A 15,877-nucleotide genomic window follows, 5' to 3' on the forward strand; every position below is an offset into this window, starting at 1 on the left:
AGTCGCCGTGCACGAATGTGGGTACGCCCGAGTCCGTCATACCGGGTCCCATTGGCCCCACTCCATTCGATGCCTCTCTCACGCCGTAGGAGGCGTGCCGGACCGGTGTGGTCTGTCTGCAGCTGTTGTCTCGACGGTGGAGACGGTGGCGCCGCTTGCGTTGGGCTGCGACTTCGCTGGTGTCGGCAACGCAGCTGTGCATGTGGCGCTCATGCGTTCATGGGGCTCGCGCGGCCTGCGGTTGTCGGAGCTGACGAGCGGTGAGACCGGCTAGTGATGGCACCCCATGTGCTTCGAAGGCTCCGGAGAAGGCGGACGATGAACTGCGCATGCGGAGACGCTGATTGCGGGTGGTGCGGCTCTGATGCTGCGGAGGTGGAGGGGGTGCAGGCGTGCTAGGCGCGAGTCCATCGCCTGGAGGGCCTGGCGCAGTGCACGCGCCTCGAGGCGGCTGTCAGCGGCGTCACGCGGTCCGCCGGCGCTCGATTGCCTTTTGTGTTGAGCGTGCCGAGCCCACCACGCGACACGGCGACAGATGCGCGCGTGCAGCAGCAGTGCGCCCCTACGCCCTGTGGCACGGCGGCCACATCCGCGTGGTCGAGGACGAGCCGTCCTGCCGCTGCACCGGGTCATACCGCAAGCGGACGCTGTGAGACCCTGCCGTGTCTGCCTGCGTGCCGCGCTTCTCTCCCCTCAGTCCGCGTCGAGCCGCTGCATGCCGTCACATACGGCGTGGCGACCCGCCACCCCACTCCCGCGGTGGACTCCGCATGACCGGATGGTGTAATTGGTGCTGCTCTGGTGATGCTTCCGGCACCTGCGCCTCACGAGCCCACCCGGCCGGCTGGGTCGTCGTCTCGCGTCCCACACCGGGCGGCGCGAGCCGGCCCCCGCTCCGACGGCGTGCGGACGGCGAGCGACATTGCCTGGTGCCTGATGGAGAACCTCCCGTGCCGCGAGGTGACTCTCAGGTGCGCGGGCGTGCGTGGCGTGTGTGTGCCTGGCAGGAACGTGGCAGCACAGCCGCAACGCCACTGCGTCCCCTTTGTCGTTGAGAAAGGGGGAGGGCGCACCGCTGTGCCCGTGCCGTGCTGAGTGGGCACGGACACGCCACCGCCGCGTGCGTCGTCTCTCTTGCTGCACCGCGATGCTGAAAGGCTGGTGCACCAGGTGCCCTGTCGGGCCTGTGTGTCTGTGTGTGTGTGTGTGAAGTGCGCGTCTCACAGAATGCCGGCGGCACCCCTGCCTGTGTGCTTCCTCTGCGTGTGTGTGCCAGCCAGCAGCCACTGTGCTCCCGCTGTGCACGCCTGGCAGCGTCGCTTGCCTGTCTCCCGGCCACTGCCTCCCCTCCCCCTCCGCCTCTCTCTCCATCTCTCTTCTCGCCCTGTTTCACTGCTGCCCACGCCGCCCATCCCCCTTCCGCCTCTCACAACACGCACGCACGCCACCGGACGCCAAACGATAACGCGTGCACGCACACGCCGCACCCACAAGGCCATCGCGTCGCCATTGCTCCGCTCTCTCCCGCTCTCCCATCTGCCTCCCCCCCCCGTGCCTCTTCCCTCCTCGTCCGCTGTGCTGCGCCATCTCATCCCCCCACTACCCCCTCTGCTGTTGCTCTTTGTGACAATGCCCGCTTTTAATCTGGCATCTCTTCGATCTTGTCTGTTGGGGGCCGTGGCGGACAACGTCCTTCTCCTCGTGTACATCATCCTGCAGTTCATCGCATTCTTTTTCGTGCTGGTGGCCACGCCGATCGATATGTTCCGTCGAAAAGACGTTTTACCGGATGGCACATTTACTTGCTACACGTTGTGGGGTTTTAAATCCGACTGCTATTTTCTTCATTACCTGTTCACAATAAATGAGGAATTCAGCCAGTGTCCTGCCTTACTCCACCGCTTCCGCGCTGCGCAGGCGTTCGCCATCATCTCCATTCTGGTATACGGTGGGGCGTTCGTCGCCAGTTTTGCAATCCTGTACGGCTACTCTTTCATTCGTTGGGTGTGCCTGGCGCTGAACATCGTTGGCATCGTCACCTTGTGCGTTGTGTGGGCGGCCATGGCAGTGACGTACAACAGCAATGATGACTCACAGTGCTTACGTTTCAAGAACCTTCTCACATATGGTGCCGGCTTTGTTCTCTTTGTGATTGCGTGGATACTGGATATCATCAACACGGTGATCCTGCTGCTCCCGTGCACGGTCACGGACAGTGACGAGGATAAGCACACCAAGCGACCGGCAGCGGAAGAGTAGCATGGGGTGAGCAGAGGGAGCGGATGTCGGGCTCGATAGCAGCACTGCTCCTCCACAGCGACGTCTTCGTGGTGGGGCTGGTGTGAGTGAGGAGGAGCGTGCGGAAGCTGCGGGTTCCCGTGTGTGCCCTTGGCCGGCCCATCGCTCTCGTTGTGCGCGTGCGTGTCTTGACGAGTGTGGCCCTGTGCGTCTCCCCTTCCCCTCCCCCTCCCCCGAAGCGCTGCTGTGGTGTCGGCGCATGGCTGCTGGGTTGTTGGTGGCGGCGCGGCGCACCCTTGGCGGAGCGCGGAGGCGGAGGAAGGCGCGGTGCGCCGGCACGGTGGCCAGGGGCGGACCGTGTGCGCGGGCAAGGGGGAGCGAGGGTGTGTGGCGAATGGCCCCGCGGTGGGGGCGGGGGTGCGGGCAGCCGCGACGCGTGGGAGAAGCCGGCGCGGGGGCGGGGGTGGCGTTGGGCGGACGACCAGGCGCATGGGGCAAGCCAAGATGGCGGCGCCTGCGCAGGCCGCAGCGGCACGCCCGTTCAGAGGCACCGCTGCCGAGGGGCGACTGCAGCACTTCCAGCCATTCTGGCGTGTGGTACACGGCGTGTGCGTGTGCGCTGGCGCATGCGCCCCTGTGACCCTCCTCCGCCGTCTTCCGTGAGCGGCCCCCGCCCCCGCAACCGCGCCCTTCTGCTGCGGCCGCGGCTCTTGCGTGCTGCTGGCGCGCCGACGCGTGGGGAGCGTTGTCTCGGTGCTGGTGCTTTGTTGGCGGTTGCCGCCCCGCGCTCTCGCCTTACTTGACGTTCTTCTCTTTCGAGCTCACTTATGCTTGCTGTTCTCTTTTCGGCGCAGAGGGAGGCGTGGCGTGCGCGTGCGTGGTGGCGGAGTCGGCTGACGGTGGCGACGGCGCAGCGAAGGGCTGCAGCCGAGGCGCGGCTGCTTTCCTGCTGGCTCCTCTGACGTCTGCGCCCCCTGTGTGGCTGTGTCTCCGCGCCTCTCTCTTGTGCGATTCGTTTCGATGGATTTGTTGCTTGTGCACCCCACTCAGTCCTCCAGGCTCCACTGTGTGGAGTCCCCACGCCGTATGACGGGGTGCAGCAGGCCTGGCACGACGGAGGGAGAGAAGCACGGCGTGCAGGTAGACTGCGGGGTCTCACATGGCCCTGACCTGTGGCTGGGCAGCATTCTCCCTGGGCCCGTGCGGCATGTACAACGGCCACCGCCTGCGCCGTGGAGCGCGACGCTGAGGGCGGCCCCGCTGGGAGCACGGCGTGCGGCGATGGCGCAGGCACGTCTGCGAGGTGGCGGAACGGGGAGGGGGCGGTGCGAGCCCGCTGGACGCATGGCCCGGTGCAGCGGCAGGACGGCTCGTCCTCGAGGACGCAGATGTGGCCGCCGTGCCACAGGGCGTAGGGGCGCACTGCTGCTGCACGCGCGCATGTGTCGGCCTGTGCGCGGTGGAAGGGAGGCGGTGGGAAGGCGATGCAGATGTTGTTAGTAACCACAGACACGCGCACCGACGCACGTGAACGGAAAGTGCATTGATTTATCTGTATCTCTGTTTTTGTGTCCAACCACACCGCCGAGCGTCTCCCGTTGCGTTGTCCTCGCGGACCGCTCGCTTGCTGTCCTCGCCTGGCAGGGCGGACGGCGTGCGTGCGCCTTTCTCTCTTCTCTCGCTTCTCCACTATTTGCTTTGTGGCACGCCTTCGTGCGTGCTCGTTACCATGCTTGCCTCCCTTGTCCGACGCGTTCAACCCAACACCGCCACTGCCGCCCCCGTCGTCCTCCTGGAGAGGAAGGGTAGGGTGTGTTGCACGCCGCGCGCGGTGCTGCTGCGCGTGGTGGGGCTGCGCCATGCGCGTGCAGGTGTGCGCTCTCGCATGTCGGCATATATATATATATGTGTGTGTGCATGTCCGTGCGTGTGCGCGCCGTCTGGCAGCGCAGCCGCTTTCTGTGCCGATGCCTCATCATGCGCCCCACTCCTCTCTCTGCTGCACGCTGGCACGCGGCTGGTGAGTGGTTCTCGAAGCACGGTGGTGCAGGGGAGCCGCCCAGCCGTGAGCCGCGCAGACACGCACACGTCAACACGAGGCACTCACACTTGTGCCCCTTGTGAAGGGCCATGCGGCGAGGCTTCGCGGGCATTGTCCTGAGTCTCTTTGGTTTGGTGTCGGTTGCCGGCGTGGAGTGGTGGATGCGGCGGCGTGGACTCTGTGTTGTCGCACGGCGGTCACTGGCGTGAGTGTGTGGGCAGCGCGCCTGGCCCTCTGCCGTCACCGAGAAGGCGGTGGAATAGTCTAGAAGGGCTCTTGGCTGGTGTGGGCCCGACGCACCCGGCGAGCGTTTTCGAGGACGGCGGCGCAGCTGTGCACTGCGCTGCGCCAGCGCGGCGCGGACCCGGTCGCGTACACGAGCCTCATGCTTGTGAGAGCGATGCGTCGGCTGCAAGCTGTGCTGGGACCGCCCGGCTCGCCTGCGCGTGCGGCGATCTGACAGCTCGCCTCGATGCCGTACACCGACGGCGTGCGTGATGACGCCATTGGAGCGATGGCGGTGCTGAGGCAGCCAGATGTGCAGGAAATGGTGCTGTACGATCCGGTGCAGGACGAGTGGCGGTTCGCGCAGCCGGCTGAGGGCGTTCCGCTGGAGGTGCCTTTGCGCCGGCTGCTTCTCAGTGTGCCAAGGGGACGGAGTAAAGGCGCAGCAGGGCTGCGTCCGTCCTTGGAGGCTGGCTGTTTGATGGGCATGGCCGAGAGAGAAGGCGGCGCAGGGCAGCCGCTCAAGAGCTGCGTCCGACCGCGTCAGCTCTAGCGTGCAGGGCGCTGCGTGGCGGCGTTTGTCGTGGGTGTGACGGCGTGTGCGATCCGCCTTCCCTTCGTGGTGCGCTGTCGGGTTGCGGTAGTGGCCAGTGCCGGCGCGGTCTCCTGTGTGTCTTGCGAGACGAGCATGACTGGGCCGCGTGCCGCCGTGGTGACGTCTGCGCGGCGGCGTCGGCGGTGTGCGGACGGCGAGCGACATTGCCTGGTGCCTGATGGAGAACCTCCCGTGCCGCGAGGTGACTCTCAGGTGCGCGGGCGTGCGTGGCGTGTGTGTGCCTGGCAGGAACGTGGCACCACAGCCGCAACGCCACTGCGTCCCCTTTGTCGTTGAGAAAGGGGGAGGGCGCACCGCTGTGCCCGTGCCGTGCTGTGTGGTCACGGAGACGCCACCGCCGCGTGCTTCTTCTCTCTTGCTGCACCGCGATGCTGAAGGGCTGGTACGCCAGGTGCCCTGTCGGTCCTGTGTGTGGGTGAAGTGCGCGTCTCGCAGAATGCCGACCTCTATCGACGCCTCGTGACGGGCGCGTGCCAGCCGACAGCGCTGGGCGTCGTACCGCCCACTGCCGCTGCACTGCCTCCGGCATCAGCGCGTCGCTGCAAAACCTGGAAATGGAAGGTGGGGGCCGTATACTTGTTGAATCGCCGACGCGCCTCGCGGTGTGCGGGCACGGGCGTGGCCGTGTCCGCGCGTCTCTTTGGCGACATCGGCAGCCCAGCGCTGCCTAACGATACGAAGAGTGGGCACTAGACTGTGAGAGAGCCCGGTGTGCAGTGTTGCGGGGCATTATGTGGGCAAAACCGAGGTGGTGCTGAGCCATCATTGCTCGTGTCGCTCTTCTGTCACGAAAAAAAGCAGACTATGATAACGGCAGCTGCAAGCGTTGCTCGTTGGAGTCGTGCAATCGAGGTTTTCGTGGTTCGGGGATAGTGTATGGCATGAAGTCCCAGCCCTCTGTGGACATGCTCGCGATGAAGCGCTATGCTGCTGGCACTCAGGTGGCCGTGAAGCGAATGGAGTTGCCTTCACGTCGTTGGCATGCTTTCTCGCGATAACCTCAAAGCAAGACAGAACCGGCCCCTGTCACTCAGCCGTTTCCGTGGCCGATTGCCAAAGGAAGAGGTTTCTGTCCTCGTTTTCAACCTGGTGGACGATACGCCGTTGCCGCCGCGTTCTCTCCCGCTGTCCTTTCTTCTGCTGGAGGAGATGCGGGGACTTATGCTTGGGCTCACGTCAGCCGATAATGTTTTTTTTCCTTTTTGTTTCTTTCTTCCTCATATGACTCTTGTCTGCAGTAATGGTCTCCCACGTATTTCTCCGCACCCTTCTCTCTCGTGGCTCGGCGGGTACCCGCCAGAAGACTTCTAGCAACGTGGTACAAATTTGTTTGCTCGTCCTTCTGTTGTCGCTGTACAAGGGATCTCATGGGCTGTGATTGGCATCATGATGGAAAGCTACGATACCATTACCGCAGGAAAGCGACTTACGCCGGAGGATTTGGACCAACATATTAAGCGACTGACGGCGCCACGGCGTGAGGTGGAACTGCGTGACCCGTTCGAGGTGTGTCCGACGAAGCGAATCTCGCCGGAGGCGCTGTCGAGGATGACGGACCGGCTCTATACCCAGAGCCTCCAACACAAACAAGAGCGTCTTGCAGCGGCAGAGCAGGCCGCTTACGGTGCGCACACGCGCGGTACCTTACTCAGAGCTGCACCACTTTCACCACAGGACGAGGAAACATCGGTGAAGCGACTGTTCAACAATGCGCTTGAACGGAAGCAGGCAAACATGGAGCAGGTTCGCCATCAACACCAATACCACCGCCCCACCAGCGAGACAAAGGTCCCGCTGAAAAGTTTCGTGCAACATATGTACTACGACCGCCTGGAGGCCAAGAAGAAAACGGAGAAACGCCTGTACGATACGTACCTGGCACCGACCGAGATTCACACCGGTACCATTTCTCGCGCGCAAGCCGACGAGGCATCGAATCGCCTCTGCACCACGAAAGCGGGGGCATAGTTGTCGGGCGGCAAGTCGGTGCGTGTGTAGTGTTTATTTCTTCCTATGTACACTATGTACGAAGTGTCTTCTCCGTATCCTCTCCCCAACTTTGCAGCTTAAATCCTCAATGCTGATCGTGTGCGCTTCTGAGTGATACGCATTTGTGGCTGTCTAGTGAGCAACTATAGCGTCGGTGCGACGGCAGCACGACTGTTTTTTTTTCTTTCGCTTCCTGAGGTCCTTTCTGGCAAAAGGAACCGTGACGCACAGAAGAGATGTCTCGTGCTCCGTCTTTTCCGCGGCGTACTGGCCTCCCTCTTTTCATGCACACAGGCGATCCGTGAGTCATGCCTCGACCACGGATAGATTTTTTTTGCCCTTGCGCATCTTCTCTTCATATCTCTCTCCCCCTCTCGCCTGTGCGTGGGATGTTTATATACATGCATATGTATGCGTGTACGCGGCGTATATTTTCGTCCGCGCCGCTGCCACGCATTATTAGCTCCGGAGACGACACACATGACATCATTGAAAGCGGAGAGGTCCTTCCGATTCTACTCCTGTTTCTGTTTCTTTCTGTGCCAGCAGTGTATCGTGAGTGCAATCGCACCTTCCCTCACCCACCACGACCACCCACCCATCCCCCCGTGTTTCACATGGCCGACGCCGCAGCGTACCTCAAGCTTGGTAAAAAGATCCAGTCTAGTCGATTCGGATGGGCCGGTGTGGCTCGAGAGGAAGCAACCGTTCCCAACAACGACGGATATGCGGCGTCTGCTAGCGACGGTGGCACTTCTGGCATATATGTCACCTCCAACAGTACCACAAGTGGTTTGGTGGTGGTGCAAGTGCATGACGCACAGCGGGAGGTACAGCAACTGCCAATGAAAAAGAAAAGGCTGGCGAAGCGATCGCGCAGCGGCAGCGATGAAAAGGACCGACTTGCAGCATCACCGGTGAAGTCGAACGCGATGGTAACTGCTACACCTGCGACAAGCACAGGTCAGCCCCTCTCGGTGGACTTGTCCCCCAGAGGCGTAACCTTTGAAGATGGGTTGAATTTGACGAATGTGGCGTCGCCCACGGCGCCGGTTCCGCCGGTAGAAGGGGTGGCTCAGCGCATCAATCTCATGGCGAAGTGGTTTCCTGCGTCCTTGCAAGAGCGAAAACTTGACGCGGCGGTGGCGCCGTCCATGATGTTTGTGGAGGCGACTGTCGACCGCGTGAACAAAATGCGTGAGTATGTCCTCATCCTCCGTTACGGCATCGAGGATGTGGAGGCCCTCTTGGAAGAAACGCGGCAAACCCAGTCGAATGTGTGGGAAAAGGAGTCGGTAAACGACAATTCGACTCATCAGGGGTCACGGCGAGATTACTGGGACCTGTCAAGCAGCGATGTTCGCGAGCTAGTGCGTTCGGTTGGTCTCCCGTCTTTCACGCAGGCGCTGGCTGAGTTTTCAGATGCGGTATTCAGCTCGCACTGGTCAGCGGCAGCCGCCGTCTACCGGCTCTTATCTCGGCGTCGCCGTGTTTGTGCGCCGATGGACTACAACATCAAGGCCTGGCATGATTACCTCAATAATCACGGGCCAGAAGGCGGGTGCGCGCCACGGCTTTCAGATATCCTGTGGTTGAGTGCAGCTAGTACCTCGGCGATGTTCACCGCCACGGCAAGCCGGCTGTTGCGTGGCGCGCGCTCTTGCGCGGAACAGATCAGCGTGTCGGATGCTTCGCTGGACGACAGAGCATCATGCTCAGCGTCTGAGAGTGACGCCGGGTCCTCGGATCGACCGAGGTTCTTTGACAACACAGAGGCTGCGACTGAAGAGAATGAGCCGGTGCCGACGCGCGTCTGGTTGCTGACCGCGCCTGTTATCTTTCCGACGACGCTTAGTCCTGACCAGCGGGCGGTGCTCTCTTTTCTTCGTTTTCTCATGCCGACCTCTCACTCGTCGCGCGAGCGTACGACCTCAGTGGGCTACGGCGTGTGGCTCTTCGCGGCTTTCAGCGCGCTCGATATCCCGCTTGACCCTGACACAGACCGCCTGGCACATGACCTATTCCGCACCTGCTGCCGACATCTCCGCACACTCGCAGCTTGGCAGGGTGTCTCCGGCAGCACCCGCGACTTGCTGCTCAGCAAACTCCATGCTCGCAGCTCGGACGCGGCTCCGCCTTTGTATGCCTCCCTCGACGACATTTGCAGAGAGGATGTGCTGGCGCTCTACACGATCGTCGTCGTCCTTGCCCGCTTCTTCCGTCAGAACCAGGACCATTTCATGCCTTTGTGAGTGTCTCCGCAACGCCGCTGGCAGATTACGATTCACGCCCGTTCCTTGCAGTGCGCCACGTGTTAGCCTGTATCTGTATCTCTGCGTGCTTGTGAGAGTGTGTTGGGAGTGACGTATTTGTGCGTATGTGCGTTCGCAATCGACATGATTGCAAGTCCCTCGAGCCAGCTGCCAGTAAAAGGTAGCCGAAAAGGAAAACAAGAAGCCAGCGGACTCGCTTGCCGTCATGGGCGGCCACAAAGTGATCCGATCCTCCATCATTTGGATCGTGTGGGAGGCCTGTTTTTTTCTTCTTGTTGGTTCCAGCGCTTTTGGTGACCTCTGATGGCCAGTGGAGCGGGGGAGGGGGCGCCGCGTCGTGGCACCAGGATCCAGGCACCCACGCACAGTGTGTATATGCGGACGCCAAGCAGCCCGTCACCCCCCTCCCCCTGTGTCCCTGTTACCCCCGATCAACTTATGGCGGCGACAGGGCCAAGCACCTACGGCGTCAGGTGGTGTGCGTGTGTGTTGGGGGAGGGGGTCTGCGTCACTCCGGGGGAGCGGAAGTGGTGAGAAGAGTTCGGGACACAGGCCGTGCTGGGGGTGACTCAGTCGGGTCATTGCAGCAACGTGTGTATACCGCTGCTGCGCACCGGGCTGATGGGAGCCTCTGGGTGGTTGAGAGAGAATGAAATTGAACTTTTGTTGTGTGGCGAAAGAGACGCGGTAGCGCCTGAAAAAAAAATCGTTGGTGTCTAATGATAGCCACTGTGCACGATTTTAAAAGGTACTTGCACAGTTCTTACCGGGGCGCATGATAGGCAAGCCGAGGTAGTCCTCGTGGGATTGCTCTTGCCGCTCTCCTGCCCGGTCCTCTTACCTCTCATCTTCCTCGACAACTATTCCGTCTCTGCCCTTCATCTTGCTCAATATTTTGGCATGCATTTGCTTTTTTTCGACTCTACTCCGTCCTGCATGGCAATTTGAAGCGAGAGACGACGACGTACACTCTTGGTGCATTTCAGTTTTCTGTGTTGTTTGTATGCGTGTGGGCATGTGGGTGTGTCTGTCTGTCATTGGTGGCATTTCGTGTGTTCTCGCGGCATAGAATCTTCACTCATTTCTTGTTTTTGTGTGACTCGTCACCTCCGCACACACACACAAGCATACGCGTACATATACACGCATACAAACCGAAGCACCCGGCGGGCCCTGACGGCGTTTCTTTTTGTTAATGGGCTGGGTTGTGGGAGTAGATTTATGAATACTGAACGCATAGACGACACCAACATATTTCGCACGCCGCTCCCTCTTTCTTCCCAAGACAAACCACAAGCACACCGAAAACCAGCACCCCGTCGAACGAGCCCTCTCGCGCCACTGTTGATATCCGAGACGACGCACGCCGACTCTCACACAGAGGAGTCACTGTCATGTTCACGTTGTTATGTTGCGCAGATTTGGCGGGCAAGAAGGTGAATCTTGAGATTGCCCTAGACACCTTTCCGGCCACACTTCGGTGCCTGGAGAGTGACATCGCTCGTATTTTTAACCGTGAGGTGGAGGAGTCCGGTGGAGTAGAGCATAGCACAAGTCTGACGGAAGCCTTTCAAGTAATGAGTGTCTTCATCTACGATGACGTGCTGCTGCGCTGGACAACGCTCAAATCACTGACACAGCTGCACGAGTACGACCAGCTGTATGTCTTTCAGCCGCAGACGCAGTGGCACGTGGACCTGCAGAAGGAGCTGCCACCCCCGCGGCCGCCAGCGCGCAGTCGAGCATCCTCCATGACCGGGACCTTGGGCGCGTTTGCGTCGCTGCACGCCAACTGCCGCGCCTCCTCTCCGTGGCCGAAGAGCGGTATTAGCACTCGAGTTTCCGCCGCCGGGGATGTCGATCCATCTCATTCATCTGTTCCGAGCCGGTCGCCGGCGCGAGCACAGTTGGAGGAGCATCGTCGTGAGGAGGAGCGACTGGGGCACCAGTTGTCAACTCTGCGGAGGGAGCGGGAGCGTCTCGAGCGTGAGGCGCAGCGGGAGGAGGAAGAGGAGCGTCGCCGCCGCTCCCTCGAGACGTACCGGGTGCTGAAGTGCAAGGAGGAAGAAATCTGGTCTCAGCGGGACGCATTAGCCAGAGCGGAGGAGGAGTTCCGGCAATTTCTGGTGGAGAAGCAGCGATTAATGGGGCAGTCCCCAACGCCTTGAGCGAGGGGAAGCCCCAGAAAATCACATGCCCTCGTGGCGCTGGCGTCTGCCGCGCACACTGGTGCACGTCCAGCGCCCAGTCCTCATTTTGCGCTTCCCCTCTGTCACTGGATGTCAAGGCCACTCTCCCCCTCCTTTCTCACTCGACTGTACATCAAGAACGCACACAGAGAAACGCAACAGAGGAACATAACAATGACCTCGTCGAATATGCACGATGTCGGTTAGCACCCCTGCAGGAGTGGTGGTGACTCTAGTTCGGCGAAGCGCTTTGTCGGCGACTGGTGAGTACCGAGGCGTGTAGGCTCGTCGTGAACTAGAAGGGACTCTTTTAAGACACGCCGCTCCCTCGCTCGCTCTGTCTGCATGCATACGATGCTTATACTGGCACCCCTTTGCCGTGCTTCTCAACCTTTTGGTTGTGTATTCATGTATGCTTCTTCTCCTTTTCTGCACTTTGCTGTGTCTTTCCATCGGTCGTGTGTGCACGCCTCTCTGACGTCCACACAACCACGTCGTTCTGTAGGACGTCGGTGCCCGCAAAACGCCGCGGTGGTGTTTCCGGTGTATGCAGAGGGGACCCTCTGCTCATCGCATCGGGTGTGTCTTTGCGGTGTTTTTTTATTTGGGGGTATCAGGGGGGCCGAAATGCGCAAGTAATTTACCTCGGATAGCAAAAGACACACCGGTAATCGCAGCGCCCTGCGCAGCCGTCTAGACCCCTTTGCGTGAGTGACATTCACGGTAAAGGCACATCATTTTTTAGTTCCCTTGCTGTGAAGATGCAACCTGTCGCCGAGATGAGCTACGGCTCGTACGCGGCGTTACGCTCCTCGGCAAACGCGCTTCGTCGACCCAAATCGGACTACGGCATATCACTGGAGGCCAAGGGCCGTAGCCAAGGAAAGATCTCCAATAAGCGCACAAGCGCAAGCTCGTACACTGCGGCAGAGCAAACAGGACAGCACCTTAGTTCCCCGCGCTGGCCCTTCATTTGTGAGACGGCGTGTGTGAAGCAGCCCACGACGACTGCGGCGAAGAGGACGACTTCTTTGCTTTCCGCCCCACGCGGTCAGCGTACGTCCACGCCGCAGCGCGGTCAGACGTCGCCGCGTGGTGAGCAGCACGTGACTATCGCTGGCTCTGATCATTACATGGATGACGCTGCCTCTGCACTTCTCTCGGAACTCCAGCAGGTGGTAGTGCGCGTGTCGCATCAGATGGTCGGGGAGCGGCGCTGTGCCGCTCAACAGCGCAAGCAAATCCGGGCGCTGGAGACGATCGTGGCGGAGCAAGACGCGATGCTGGATGCCCTGCGAACGCACTGTGATGCTGCACAGTGTGAAAACAGCCAGCTTCTGAAAGGCTACCAGCAGGAGTTACGCTGGCGGGGTGCCGACTCTGCTCAAGCAACTCGACGCAGTAGTGACATTTGTGGCACATCGGACACGCGCGTTTCAGCGGCGCAAGTAGACACCGTAGTCCTGGCTGAGTTCCGCCGGCTCTCTACCATTTATGAGTCGTGCTCTTTTAGCGGGTTCGACGATGTAACCCCTATTGTTGCTGCCGTGTTGCGGTCGCTGGCGACACAGTTACTTCAGCTGCGGGGTGCTGCGCGAAACGATGAAGCGGAAATAAGGAATATGTCAAAGGACGCGCAACCTGCTCCGCTGCAGCCTCATGCAGCATCCCCACCGCTTCGTGCAAGTGCACCAGCAACTACGGCTTCTTCGTTCATGCCAGCTTTCAACAGGAGTGCTGCACCCACTGACGACCGCGGCAAGGCAGGGGTCGTGAACCGTGTGACGTCTGTGGCGGTCCTAGAAAAGCGAAAGAAAACATCAATGTTTGCAGCTGCCATAACACGACGGAACCATTCTCCCTCGGAGACAGCTGGTCGCACAAATGGCGAGCAGGCTGATTTTCACTGCGTCGATGTGGACGCCGGGACGAACGGCGATGCCGAGGCAGCAGCATCCATGGCCTCTGAGGCAAACGCATCGATTGCGAGCTCCGTGTACGAGGATGCGGCCTCCATTTTGTCTGACATACGTGCTCGCTACGGTCTGTAACGTAGAGGGGTGCGAACAGCGACAGTGCAGGTGCGTGTTTCGGAAAGAGAGACGCCTCGGGAGAAGGCCGTATGGCGAAACGAAAAGGGTGTCGCGCCGACGTTTGGCTTGCGTGCGCTTGCATGTCGTCCGAGGTGTGGTGTGCGGTGGGATGCCACAGTGCTGCCGACAACTAGGGCGCATGCACATACTCACACTCATGCGCATTGCGCAGGCAGTGGCAAACTACTATGTGATGCAATTTTCTTTTTCTAGAGGTGTGCCGGTGCGTAGATGGCAATGTTGTGACACTTAAAAAAATATCTGCACACACCCTTGCAAGAGGTACAGCGCTTGACTTCGTTGTAGCGAGTGAAGACCCGCATGGGCGCGTAAGTGGCTGTGTCCGTGTGCGCGTTGTCGATTCGCCGTTCGCTGGTTTCTGACTGGGAGCCGCGTATTCGCACGCTTGGGTGATGATGGTGCACACACCCCGCCGCCCCTATCTGCATGAAAGCCGGCCTCACCGTTTGTACGCGTCTGCACCTCGTTTCCACTTTGTTTCGACCTCATTCCTCATCTTCTCCCACACATGGACGACAATCTACGTAACCACGTACTTGTCTGACGACGCACCTTTGCGAGATACTCTGTTTCTTGTTGTCTGCGAAGTGGACAATCTATCCGTCACAGGTGATAGCACGACCACCCATCCGGTGTCCACGCTACACATACGCCCGCACAGACTTCTACGTACCGACACGCTTTTTTTTCAGCACTCGGTCTCAATGTGGAAAACGGTTTGTCGCAGCAAAGGTGCCGCATCTGCAATGCTTTCAGTCCGTTGTCGCCCAGCAATGTGTTGCCGTGCCCTCTTGGGCACCCGGTCATCCTTCCTCTCTGGCGTCGTGTCGACGACCGGCCCTGTGCTGGTGATGTCGGGGCGTCGCTGGTGCGCGACAACGCCGCCACACGGCACCGGCTCATCTGGTTCACAGTCCATAGATGAGGAGGCTGTCGTTCGCGCCGCCAAGTGGAGCTCGTCGAATTTCGAGGAACGACTGGGCTTTCGTACCGGTGAGACTATCACTGAGGAGCGTCTGAAGCGCCACTACCGCATTCTTGCGAAGCACTACCACCCGGACACGGCTGCGGGAAGCGGCCGCGGCAGCGGTGTACGGTACGAGGGGGAGACAAGCGCTGGGAAGGATGTTGCCTTCCAGAACATAAAAGAGGCGTACGATGTGGTCAACGCGGCGGTGAAGCGAGGTGGTCGGCGGGGCGGCAATGCCTCCCGCGGCTCCGCCACGGCGGATTTCGCTGGAGGCTTCGAGTTCTCTGACGAAGCGCGGCGTCGCTCTCAGATGCGACTCCTTGGCGACGCGGTCCTGCTTTTTATCTTCATGACAGTGGCCTTTATTGTAGTTGTGAGCAGCCACAACAAGTCACGCATGCAATCTCGTTATCTTTGGCACCTGGTCGGGATCTTCTTTATAATTCAGCTCTTCCCACGGCTGTTTGCGGCGGCCATCCTCTTCGCTGTGCATTCGATGCATCTGCTCGAGAAAGCAACGCTGCAGGAGCAAGCGGCTATCTCGCTCATCGTGGAGCGGACTGAGAGGATATGCTCTGTGCAGCTGGAGGGTCTGAGGACCGAGGCGCAGCCGAACGTTGTAGTCCAAGTGACAACAACAGCAGACGCCAACAACGACGCTGCAGAGAGGGTGTCCTCGACACTCACCTTCGACAAGGGCGTCACAGCATTTACGCTACCTCTGCCAGTCGATTCGAGCTGTGTCTACCACGTCAAAGCAGTGGATGAGGCACGCAAGATAGTGCTGGTGGATCGGTCACTCTCGGCGAGGATGCCGGCAACCGTCTAGCGTACGGTAATCAGCCTCGACCATGCCTCTGTGGTTGTGTCATGACCGCCTTTGCCCGCTGTCTCCACTACAGCTAGAACGGTAGGTGCGAGCTGCTTGCGGGGACGCTTATGTAGAGGGAGGGGTTTCCGCGATAGGCGGCATAGGGAGGAGCAAACATCATTCTGGCCTTCGCTTACTCTTCGGGCGCCTGTGTCGCAGAGTTCGCATCACGTGTCTGAGCTTTAAAGGACCTTTTCTTTTGTTGTTGCGTGTGTGCATGCGTGCATATGCGTGTCATCACAGAGCCCACCGTCTCATCTTTTTGTAATGATGAAGCTACCTGTATTGCTAACCTCGCTGACCCTCGACCCCCGCGCTTTTGTGTGTGGTGTGTGCAGAGGGTGGGAGTAG

General features: G+C 60.2%; 6 protein-coding genes across 6 annotated transcripts; all 6 read left to right on the plus strand.

Annotated features, from left to right (window-relative positions):
* Window positions 1-1,629: 1,629 nt before the first annotated feature.
* LMXM_36_1270 (amastin-like surface protein-like protein) lies at window positions 1,630-2,259 on the plus strand (the record flags this gene model as incomplete). Its single annotated transcript, XM_003874423.1, has 1 exon — window positions 1,630-2,259. The coding sequence occupies one exon, from the start codon at window positions 1,630-1,632 to the stop codon at window positions 2,257-2,259; it is 630 nt and encodes a 209-aa protein (XP_003874472.1).
* Window positions 2,260-6,506: 4,247 nt separating this feature from the next.
* LMXM_36_1290 (conserved hypothetical protein) lies at window positions 6,507-7,088 on the plus strand (the record flags this gene model as incomplete). The annotated part of the gene is made up of 1 exon (XM_003874424.1): window positions 6,507-7,088. The coding sequence occupies one exon, from the start codon at window positions 6,507-6,509 to the stop codon at window positions 7,086-7,088; it is 582 nt and encodes a 193-aa protein (XP_003874473.1).
* A 428-nt stretch (window positions 7,089-7,516) lies between these two features.
* On the plus strand, window positions 7,517-9,361 carry LMXM_36_1300 (conserved hypothetical protein; the record flags this gene model as incomplete). The annotated part of the gene is made up of 1 exon (XM_003874425.1): window positions 7,517-9,361. The coding sequence occupies one exon, from the start codon at window positions 7,517-7,519 to the stop codon at window positions 9,359-9,361; it is 1,845 nt and encodes a 614-aa protein (XP_003874474.1).
* Window positions 9,362-10,776: 1,415 nt separating this feature from the next.
* LMXM_36_1310 (conserved hypothetical protein) lies at window positions 10,777-11,550 on the plus strand (the record flags this gene model as incomplete). Its single annotated transcript, XM_003874426.1, has 1 exon — window positions 10,777-11,550. One exon carries the CDS (start codon window positions 10,777-10,779, stop codon window positions 11,548-11,550), a length of 774 nt encoding a protein of 257 aa, XP_003874475.1.
* Window positions 11,551-12,350: 800 nt separating this feature from the next.
* LMXM_36_1320 (conserved hypothetical protein) lies at window positions 12,351-13,622 on the plus strand (the record flags this gene model as incomplete). Its single annotated transcript, XM_003874427.1, has 1 exon — window positions 12,351-13,622. One exon carries the CDS (start codon window positions 12,351-12,353, stop codon window positions 13,620-13,622), a length of 1,272 nt encoding a protein of 423 aa, XP_003874476.1.
* Window positions 13,623-14,080: 458 nt separating this feature from the next.
* On the plus strand, window positions 14,081-15,484 carry LMXM_36_1330 (conserved hypothetical protein; the record flags this gene model as incomplete). The annotated part of the gene is made up of 1 exon (XM_003874428.1): window positions 14,081-15,484. One exon carries the CDS (start codon window positions 14,081-14,083, stop codon window positions 15,482-15,484), a length of 1,404 nt encoding a protein of 467 aa, XP_003874477.1.
* Between the last annotated feature and the right edge of the window lie 393 nt (window positions 15,485-15,877).

The sequence above is a fragment of the Leishmania mexicana genome, chromosome 20, assembly GCF_000234665.1.
Source record: "Leishmania mexicana MHOM/GT/2001/U1103 complete genome, chromosome 20".
Taxonomy (NCBI): domain Eukaryota; phylum Euglenozoa; class Kinetoplastea; order Trypanosomatida; family Trypanosomatidae; genus Leishmania; species Leishmania mexicana.